Raw genomic sequence first — 11,229 nt, 5'->3', positions numbered from 1 at the left:
GTATTGACAATTTTAGTGATCCTATATGTTTGGGGGTGAGATTTATAGGGTTTTAGAAGATTTTGAATTAAAAATCAGAAAAGAAAAGTCAGAAATCTTATTTGACAAGCCCTGGGGCGCCGCGCCTACAAAAGCCCATCAGGGCATCAACTGTGTGACAAAGCATGGCATGACTTCCCAGAAAAAGCATCTCAACATAGTATCTGTCCATCAAGCTCTAGCACCCCACACATTTAAGAGCGCCAGGGTTGCCTAGAGATCTCATTTTATCCCCATCTATTCGTACTAGTTCCTAAGTGATGTACCTTTAATTTCTAGTTGATTCAAACACTCTAAAGTACATTTAAACATCCTGAAATAATCCATAAACATGAGATTATAGTCCTTGAATCCATAGTACAATTCAAGGGAAGTTGAGATCAAAGTCAAAGAAGTTAAGAGTCTAATCCAAAAAGTTAAGAGTCAAGTCAAAGTGAGTTCTTAGAGTTTTCAAGAGTCTTAAACAAACATTTTTACTTGATTTTAAGGCCCAGTCTACAAGTTGGTGAATGCTCAATGAGTTGAGTCTAAATCTCAAAAGCTATAAGGGGACTAGTATTCCCTAAGAGTTCAGTTTCAAGTAAATCAAAGAGCAAAGAGTAAGTTCATTTCTTAAAGCTATAAGGGAACTAAGTAGTCCCTAAGAGTATAAATATTTTTCACATTTTGAGAAAGAAAGGGAATCTAGACTTCCACATATCCGTTGGATAGTTTTAAGAAGGGGAACTATGATTTCCTAGAGAGCTTTTAAAGGTATGTTTGATCAATTACCTCAAACAATAGAAGAAGTTTTTTTAAATACATATAAGCTAAGAATTTTGGGGGTAGTATTGCGCACCGATATGGGGACGCGATTAAGTATCAACTCAAGTCTCCATAAACCTTGTAGAGATCATGGACAGATGAGGGATCAGAATTTTTAGATGATTCTTTAGTGATTTTTAGCATAGAATAGTGGATCCACTGAGTATATCAGGTTCTATACCGACGCCAAGGTATAGAGATTACCTTGCAACATGATCTAAGACGTTGTACTATCTCTTAGGCTCATAGTCATGGTTGTAGGTTCGAGAATCTCCCACAGAAACAATATTACTTCCATATATAAGTAGAGTTGAGTTTATTATTTCATTTTCTCAATGAAATAAGTTTATACACTGTTATATTATCTTTATATATATATATATATATATATATTGCATTTGTTTTTACTACTTTATATTGAGTTATGAATTCTTATGTTTAGTTGAGCCAAGGTTATTTCATTCTTAATCCTTTCAAGCTTACTAGTTGTTGTATATCATTCAAACTCGTGGACTCGTACATTGAATGTACTGTATCATCTTACGATGCATATGCAGGTAATCAAGATCAGCATCCAGCGCCTCGTTGATCTAGCTTGACCATTAAGAGTCAGTGGTGAGCCTCGTCGCATTCCGGAGTACTCTTTCATTTCTTTTTGTATTTCCTTTATTGACTTTTGTGGGGTTTGTGTTAGGTAGTGGAGCCTGATTTATATATATATTCTCGTGTTTTTCATTCATCTAGTGTGTGTGCGTGAATTCGATCCTAACAACTGGTATCAGAGCTAAGGAGATTCAACACGATCACTTAAGATGGATAGTTCAAAGCTTGGAACGAGAAGTTTGATGGATCCAATTCCAGTTTCTGGAAGATGCAAATCGAAGATTATCTTTACCCGAAAGATATTCACGAACTGTTGACTGGGGTGAAGTCTGAATCCATGACGGAGGAGAAGTGGAAACTCAAGGATCGCCAGGCTCTAGGGTTGATCCGGTTGACTTTGTCAACAAACGTGGCTTTCAACATCGTGAAGGAGAAGACTACGTCCGGTTTGTTGAAGTCACTGTCAAACATGTATGAAAAAGCATCGGCTATGAAAAAGGTATATTTGATGTATAGATTGATCAATTTACAAATGTCTTAGAATGGATCTATTTCTGATCATATAAACGTGTTCAATATGATTGTGATATAACTCAATTCTGTCGATATTAAATCGAAGATGAAATTAAGGCATGGATATTGATGTCATCTCTGCCCGAGTCTTGGGATACTATTGTTGCTGCGATTAGCAGTTCCCGTGGATCTGAGAAACTGAATTTTGATGAAATCCGTGATGTTGTTCTTAGCGAAAGTATTCGCAAACGAGAAGTGGGAGATTCAGCGGGCAGTGCTCTCAGCTTTGATCGAAGGGGGAGAAGTAAAACGAAAGGCCAAAATCAACATGATCGATCAAAATCAAAGAATCGAGGAAAATCCCTGAATCGATCAAACGTGACTTGTTGGAACTTTGGAGAAAAAGGGCACTTTTGGAAGAACTGTACAAAGCCAAAGAAGAAATAGAATCAGAAATTTGGAGATGACAATGATTTTGAAAATTCAGCAGAGGACATTGGGGACGCTCTAATCCTTAATGTGAACAGCCCGGTTGAATCATGGATTTAAGATTCTGGTGAATCTTTCCATTCGTCTCCAAGCAAGGCGTTGTTCCAAAATTTTAAATCTTGAAATTTCGAAAAAGTATATCTTGCTGACAGTAAAGCCTTAGAGATTAAAGAAAAGGGGGACGTTTGCATAAAGACCACCTCGAGAAACCAGTGGACATTGGAGGATGTCAGATATATTCCAGGGATCAAGAAAAATCTGATCTCTGTTGGTCAGTTGGATAGCACGGGATATGCAATAGAGTTTGGGAAGGGTTTGTGGAAGATAGTGACAGGTGCTATGGTAGTAGCTCGTGGTACAAAATCTGAAACCTTGTACACCACTGCAGGGTGTATAAACATGACCGTTGTTGCTGAAGGTGCTTCCGGTTCATATCTGTGGCACAACAGACTTGGACACATGAGTACTAAAGGAAAGAAGATGCTTTTTGCAAAAGGAGCATTAGAGAGTCTGAGGTCGGTTGATATAGGTCTTTGAAAGAGTTATGTTATGGGCAAACAGAAAAGAGTAAGCTTCACAAAGACTCCTAGAGAGCCAAAGAAAGTGCGGTTGGAAATGGTACATACAGATGTTGGGGGACCATCTCTAGTATCATCACTTGGAGGATCCAGATTCTATGTTACCTTCATTGATAATTTCAACAGGAAGGTCTGGGTTTACTTCTTGAAGCATAAGTCAGATATGTTTGAAACTTTCAAGAAGTGGAAAGCAGAAGTTGAGAATCAGACTGGTTTGAAAGTCAGATGCCTAAGCTCTGACAATGGAGGAGAGTATGACAAATCAGAGTTCAAGGCAGTCTGTGCAGCTAAGGTAATCAGATTTATGAGAACAGTTCCTGGTAAGGCAGGGAAGAATGGAATTGTTGAGAGGATGAACAGAACATTGAATGAGCGAGCAAGGAGTATGAGGATACATTGTGGGCTGCCCCAAACACTTTGGGTAGATGCTGTGAGCACACCTCCATACTTGATCAACAGGGGACCATCAGTTCCTTTAGGTTTCAAGATTCCAGATGAGGTGTGGACAAGAAAAGAACTCAAGTACTCACACTTGAAGACTTTTGGTTGCACTTCTTATGTTCATGTTGATCCAAAAAAAAAAGAAAGATAAGTTTGATGCCAAGGTTGTGAAGTGTTACTTCATAGTCTATGGTTCTGATTTGTTTCGTTACAGGTTTTGGGATGACAAGAACAGAAAGATCTGAGACATTGTGACATGACATTTGATGAGTCTGTCCTGTACAAGGACAGAGAGCAGAATGTTCTAGAGATTACAAAGCAAGTGGGAGTTAAGGTTGAGTTGGAGAAGAGTAACCCAGAGATGTTGAAGCAGATACTCAACAAATTCCTACTGAAGAATTTGAAATGGAGCAAGTTACACTTGAGCAGGTGTTAAGGAGATCATCCAGATCCATCAGGGCACCATATAGGTATTCACCTTCATTACACTATCTATTGATGACTGATGAGGGGGAAACAGAGTCTTTTGATGAGGCCCTATAGGTGGAGGAGTCGATCAAGTGGGAGCAAGCTATGGATGATGAGATGAGGTCACTTGAGAAGAACGACACATGGGTGTTGACTGAGTTACCTGCAGGGAAGAGAGATTTGCTGAACAAGTGGGTGTTCAGAATCAAGATTGTACCATATGACAAAAGAAGGTTCAAGGCTCGTTTAGTGGTTAAGGGATATTCACAAATGAAAGGTATTGATTATGCCAAAATATTCTCTCCTGTTATGAAGTTAACCTCTATTTAAATTCTGTTGAGTGTTGTTGCATCAGAGAATTTGCATCTAGAGCAAATGGATGTAAAAACAAAACTTTTACATGGAGATCTAGACAAACAGATCTATATGCAGCAACCCAAAGGATTTGTGGTTCCAGGTAAGGAACACATGTTGTGCAAGCTCACCAGGAGCTTGTATGGACTAAAGCAAGCACGAAGGCAGTGGTACAAGAATTTTGACTCCTTCATGACAAAGAGTGGATTCCGCAAAGGTGAAAAGGATCCTTGTTGTTACTTCAAGAAATACACTGATTCATATGTCTTTCTACTCTTGTATGTGGATGATGTGTTGAATGCAGGATCTAGTATGAGGGAGATTAACAATCTGAAGAAAAGGTTATTTGCAGCATTTGAGACGAATGATTTGGGTCCAGCAACGCAGATTTTGGGGATGAATATTTCTCGGGATAGATTTTCTAGCACTTTAAATCTATCTCAGGAGTTGTACATTGAGAAGGTGCTGAGCAGATTCAGGTTTAATGATTCTAAACCTAGGACTACTCCATTGGCAAATCACTTTAAATTGTCAAAGGAGCAGTCACCAAAGACTGCCTAGGAGCGTGATCACATGGCACTTGTTCCATATGCTTTAGAAGTTGGTAGTTTCATGTATGCTATGGTTTGCACTAGACCTGATATAGCACATGCAGTGGGAGTTGTTAGCAGGTACATGACGAACCCTGGGAAAGAGCATTGGGAAATTGTGAAGTGGCTTCTGAGATATCTGAGAGGTACATCCAGTACTTCACTTTGTTTAGGAAAAGGCAATGTGACTCTACAGGGTTTTTTGGTTGCTGATCTTGGTGAGGATGTTTACTCGAGCAAGAGTACATCTGGGTACATTTATACCATAGGTGGAACAGTAGTGAGTTGGATGTCCAGACTTCAGAAGTGTGTTTCTCTTTCATCTACTGAAGCTGAGTATGTGGCAATAGCATAATCTAGGAAAGAGATGATATGGCTGGCAGATTATCTTGAGGAATTGGGCAAGAAGCAGAGAGAGAAGATTCTTCACTCTGATTGCCAGAGTGCCATACAGTTGGTGAAAAATCTAGTCTATAATTCGAAGATAAAGCATATCAGAAGGCGATACCATTTCACTCGCAGGACAGTGGAGGAAGGTGATATGTGCTTGGAGAAAATAGAGGGTGCAAAGAACCCGGCAGACATGTTGAAGAAATGTGTTGATGTTGGGAAACTGAGGTTATTTAAAACCTCGGTTGGTCTTCTGTAGTTGTTGCTACAGAGGTTGCGCTATTGTAAAGATGTTGATGATGAAGAGATTTTTTTGTTAGTGATAATGTATTTATTGGATGAATGAGTCAGTATCCAAGTGGAAAATCGTTAGGTAGTGGAGCCTGATTAATATATATAACTTTTTTACGCGGTTTTAGGCTTTCCTATTTAATCTCTATTTTAGGCTTTCCTATTTATTCTCTATTTATTCTCCGTAACCAAAAATATTCTCATTTATTAATATAAATATATCTCACCGCCGTGGAATTTTACTTACGAGGTGTTACCACAAAATATTGGGTTTTCTCTTTCTCTCTCTAGATCTCTCATCTCTTTCTCTTGAAAGTTCTTGTGTTCTTCATTCATCTAGTGCGTGTGCGTGAATTCGATCCTAATAGTTTTTCCCAACATTCATGGTAGTATTAGTAGAGGCTTCATAGATAAGTTGATAGTCAGACAGTTAGTTTTAAGTCTCTCTTTATTTACAGATATATATTATTTTGAGACTTAAGTGTCATTTTGGCCAAGATTATTATCTTGACACTACACCATTTTAGTCCTACAACCACATTTATTCTGGACTACACTTGTAAAGTGTTGCCTAAAGTAGTTTATCAATGGGATTGTTTCGTTCATTTGTAATATTACATAGGCGTAAGTGCGTTGGTTACAAATATTTGGTGAATTCTACAATGTAAAAGATGTTCACTAATAGCTTTCTCGGTCATATGTATATTTCATTTTCATGGGCATATCTGTGTGTTTTCTAAGTCCCTACAGTTCTGAGATGAAATTTTGCATCCTTTCTAGTTGATATGCAGTTAACAATCTAAAAGTTTTGTAAGAGGGAACTTTTACATAACGTGGTATATCTGCTTCTAGATTGCTATTTTGTGTGGACTGTGTTACTCATGAGAGTTGTATAGCCTTGTTTCTGTTACCAATTTCTTATTTTGTAAAACTAAAGTGAAGTAATAATTTTTTTTCGTGTTTTCTCATTGATACTTCAAATAAGTAGATAAATCTTACAACATATTTGAATTGAATTTTAGCTTTTAGCTTTTGAAATAAGTAGCTATCTCCAAGGCTTTACAACAATTTTTGAATCAAAATCACCTTGTTGAACTTCTGGTTGTTTCCCTTGTAGTTTTGGCTTGAGCTTCTCTACTTGGATCTTGTGTTTGTAGTTTATAGAATCAGTGTACATGTTATAGAATCAGTTTACATTATATACAGTATGTTATAACTTGCACTTAACTCAGGTGCTGCAATATGCAATATTCAGTTTCTCTTATATAGCTGCTACAATATGGGATAATAAAGTAAAAGAAATTCTTGTTAGAGTTGATCCCTTCTAGAATTGCCTGCACACAAAAATGGGTTTCCAGATGGGTTGATCAGAAACCATGGGCTACTTGTGAATTTGAGTTGCAAGATTCGTCGGGACAAGATCTGGAGGTGCAGTTTGAATGATCTTTCGATATCCTAGGTTATGTTGATAAAAAAACATATACTTTGATGTTTTTTGTGTTGAGTTCCCTCTTTATTCATGCCTGTTTTGTGCCACTGCTATCCTGATTTACATGTATGCATTAGATTATCTTAAGATTACTCTCTTGCTGCCCCTGTTCTTTGGCCTGAAGTGGACTTGGAGTTAGCATTGAAGAGAAGTAGAAAGTGGTTTAGCTAGCCAAAGAAAATGACACTGGAAATGAAAAAAAAGGTAGATAATCCGATGAAAAGCATGGTAGAAGCATTTGAATGTTTCCCTTTCATATGTTATTCTGTGCAATTCTATATCCACTAAATTCAATGATATCTCTTGCATATATAAGTATTAAGATTATGGAGACAACAATATATCAACAACTTTATGTCTATAAAATTAAAATAAAAAGCTTTCCTCCATCGTTATGTTATTTTTCCTTTGAAATAACAACTGCAATTATAGTTCTCAATGTCATCCTCCACAAAAGACTAAGGAACCCTATCTGCAGAGAATGCAATTCCTGACAAAATCTCCTGATTGTTAAAAATGACTAGTATTGAGCATATTAAATTCATGATTTATTTCGCTAACTTATAATTTTATTTTAAATGTGCAGGAAAATGTCGGTAATTGAATTTTGATTAGTGGTCAGAAGTAAATTCGATCTATTGTATTCATGCTGAAGAACTTTTTACTATTATCATATTTGTTTAAATGCCTTTGATTTTCTGGTATATATGGATAGTAGAGATTTTTAAGCAATCACTTTCTATGTATTGGCTGTAGAAGACATGTTTTCAAAGATTATTAATAATATATAGCCTAAATTTATTGATTAGCTAATTTTGTGGTTTAAATCACTTATATATTTAATTATATGATTATTTATTATATGGAAATAAAAATTATTATTGTTAAAGATGAAAAATTTTGGCTACAAAAATTCTATGAAACAATGCCACACTTTATAAGTGTTGTTTTAGATGAGATATAAATGACAACACTTTTAAATGTAATCAACAACAAAGCAAAGACCACACTTTTAAGTGTAGTTTAATCAAATAAAAAGTTTTGCTAATGCATCACAAGAAAGAGTTGCCTTATACCTCTTTGGCTACACTTTATGAGTGTAGCCAAAGATGGCGATATTTAAAAGGTGTTGCCTAATGTCAAAGCTTACGTTTATCAAAGGCCACACTTTTTGCTACTTTAGGCTACACTTACGTGGTGTTGCTGTAGGCCGAAAATGGTGTAGTGTGAGTATTTCTCATGAGAATGGTTTCATCTTTACAATTGATTCATGTTAAGTCTTCCGCTGAGTTAGGTAAGTCAGACCAAGGGTTCTCTCAAAGCCAGCAATAATCGTTGGGTGTCAGCCACGTTCACGGCGTAGGTTCTGGGTGTGACAGATAAATTATTAATAAATAATAAAAGTTCATATCAAAGTAAATCTCTTGTATTCATTACTTTGATATGAAACACTTAAAAGTCTTTTTTTCCTCAAAACTTTTATCAGTCTACTTAGAATTATAGTTAAAAATAGTTAGTTTGAATATTTTTCCTCTAAATTAATTGCTAGTAAACTTCCATTACTCTAATCATATCCCCTCTAATCGAACTAACCAAAATCACCAAACACTTCTTAAAGGAAAATACTAATTAATTCCTAAGATTTTAACATCTTGATAATCAATAAAAACCTATTAACTCTATCACTCCCACACCTCTTTTCCTATCCCCAGCATATATATAACACTCTCCTGTCACGACCCAAATCGGGCTGCAACTGGCACCCACACTTACCCTCCTATGTGAGCGAACCAACCAATCTAAACCTTAACATTTAAATATAATATCAGCAGAAAGTAATGGGGAAGACTTAAACTCAGTAATAAAACCCAATTAAATAACTTCTAAAAAATCAACAACTATTATTATTCCCAAAATCTGGAAGTCATCATCACAAGAACATGTATCTCAAATTACTAAATCTAAGAATATATCAGAAGCTAAAATAAATGAAAAGTTAGTCCATGCCGGAACTTCAAGGCATCAAGACACGAAGAAGAAGACTCAGTCCAAGCTAGAAGCATAATGAAGACTAGCTAGAGTTGCGGTTGAGTTGAAGATGACGATACGTTTGCTGCAATCCACAATGAACAGAAGGAAATATATACAAGTAGGGGTCAGTAAAAACACAAGTACTGAGTAGGTATCATCGGCCAACTCAAAATAGAAAACAGTATATATCAGATAACATCATAAAATCAACTAATATCCTTAGCATGTAGCATTTACAATTACCATAACCCTTGGTTACAGCACCAAGCACATCTATGAGGACTCATGCCTCCCCATAATACTCATTTGGGAATTAGGTTCATTAAATTGAGTATATTAACATATTTCAAGATTCATTCTCTTTACTAATCCTGGTGTCGGAACGTGACACCCGATACATATATAATATCCTGGTATCGGAACGTGGCACCCGATCAATATTCTATCCCGGTGTCGGAACGTGACACTCCGATCCTCATATACTATCCTGGTACCGGAACGTGGCACCCGATCCATATTCTATCCTGGTGTCGGAACGTGACACTCCGATCCTCATATACTATCCTGTTAACGGAACGTGGCACCCGATCCCCTAATCTCACTACTTTCTATCATCAAGCCTTCTTTTATACTAAGGCATCATCATTAACAAAGTATATTAGGGTTTCTTTTCAAGATATAGGATTCAATAGATTCATCATGCTTATTTTATCACAATTATATAATCACAACATGCAAACACATAATTAAGCATATAGAAGGGTTTACAACACTACCCAATACATATCATTCGCTATTAAGAGTTTACTACGAATAGTATAAAAACCATAGCCTACCTCCACCGAAGATTAGTAAGCAAGCAAGTTCCCAAAGATTTCTTCTTCTTCTCGTTTCTCCTCTTTCTCGTTTTTCCCTCTCTTGTTCTTTCTATTTTTCTTATTCAAACCCTCTTTCATTTACCCTAATTAGCATATAATTAAGTATAAAAGATGACAATAATAACCAACTAATTAACTCAAGGTTACCTCTTTTAACCCTCAAGTAGTTGGACTTATTAACATTAACCCACTAACTTTATAATTAAAGCAAGAATAGTCCAAAACGTCCCTTAAAACATTTAAGGAAATCCGACCCCGCCTGGGATTACGCAGCCTGTGACGGCCCGTCGTGCCTGCGACGCTCCGTCCTGCTGCTCCGTCACAGAGTTCAGAGACTCAATTCCATTAAAGAGTCTGTGACGGTCCGTCACGCCTGTGACGGTCCGTCACGCCTGTGACGGTCCGTCCTGCCATTCCGTTACGAAGTTCAGAGAATCGATTTCAGTACCCAATTATCAAAATTTCTAAGTGTTTTGAAACGAGACCCCCTCGACGGTCCGTCGTGCCCATGACGGTCCGTCGTGGGGTCCGTTGTTTCTGCCAGTTTTTCCAGAATCAAAGTCTGCTGCTCAAAACGACTAAACAGGTCGTTACAATAGATACCAATTTACCCATCGTGTGTCCTTGAACAATCATAAGAAGAAAAACAAGGGCGACAAGAAGTACCTGAATCTGTAAACAGGTGTGGATATCTTTCTTGCATATCAGTCTCTTTCTCCCAAGTGGCTTCTTCGACTGGTCGATTCTTCTATTGAACTTTGATGGATGTAATCTCCCTTGACCTCAACTTGCGAACTTCTCTATCTAAAATGGCAACAGGCTCCTCCTCATAAGACAAATTTTCATCGAGCAGAACCGAATCCCAACGAATGATGTAGTTCCCATCCCCATGGTATCTTTTCAACATAGACACATGAAATACCGGATGCACTTCGGACAGCCCTGGAGGCAAGGATAACTCGTAAGCCACCTCCCCTACTCACTTAAGTACTTTAAAGGGACCAATATACCTTAGGCTCAATTTACCCCTTTTTCCAAAACGCATCACCCCTTTCATCGGTGAAACCTTCAGCAAGAGTTGTTCACCCTCCATGAACTCCAAGTATCTAACTTTTCTATTTGCATATTCCTTTTGCCTACTTTGTGCCGCTAACAGCTTTTCTTGAATAGATTTCACTTTCTCTAATGAATCCCTCAAAAGGTCAGTACCCCTAGGTCTAACCTCAAATGCATCAAACCAACCAATGGGAGACCTACATCTCCTCCCATAC

The 11,229-nt window shown here is 37.3% G+C and overlaps 1 protein-coding gene across 1 annotated transcript; it reads left to right on the top strand.

Moving 5' to 3' along the window:
- The first annotated feature begins 4,862 nt into the window (after positions 1 to 4,862).
- Positions 4,863 to 5,234, top strand: LOC138340217 (secreted RxLR effector protein 161-like). Its single transcript, XM_069291915.1, has 2 exons — positions 4,863 to 4,960; positions 5,036 to 5,234. The coding sequence occupies exons 1-2, from the start codon at positions 4,863 to 4,865 to the stop codon at positions 5,232 to 5,234; spliced, it is 297 nt and encodes a 98-aa protein (XP_069148016.1).
- The last annotated feature ends 5,995 nt before the right edge of the window (positions 5,235 to 11,229 follow it).

Source organism: Solanum lycopersicum, chromosome 12 (assembly GCF_036512215.1).
Source record: "Solanum lycopersicum chromosome 12, SLM_r2.1".
NCBI classification, from domain to species: domain Eukaryota; kingdom Viridiplantae; phylum Streptophyta; class Magnoliopsida; order Solanales; family Solanaceae; genus Solanum; species Solanum lycopersicum.
Note: the sequence above shows the minus strand (reverse complement) of the source record. Positions and strands in the feature narration are given on the sequence as shown.

Excerpts from the sequence above, each read along its gene's own strand:
- LOC138340217 (XM_069291915.1), top strand. The coding sequence starts at position 4,863 with ATGGCACTTGTTCCATATGCTTTAGAAGTTGGTAGTTTCATGTATGCT. Across the intron at positions 4,961-5,035 it reads GCAGTGGGAGTTGTTAGCAG|TACTTCACTTTGTTTAGGAA; the intron begins GTACATGACGAA and ends AGGTACATCCAG.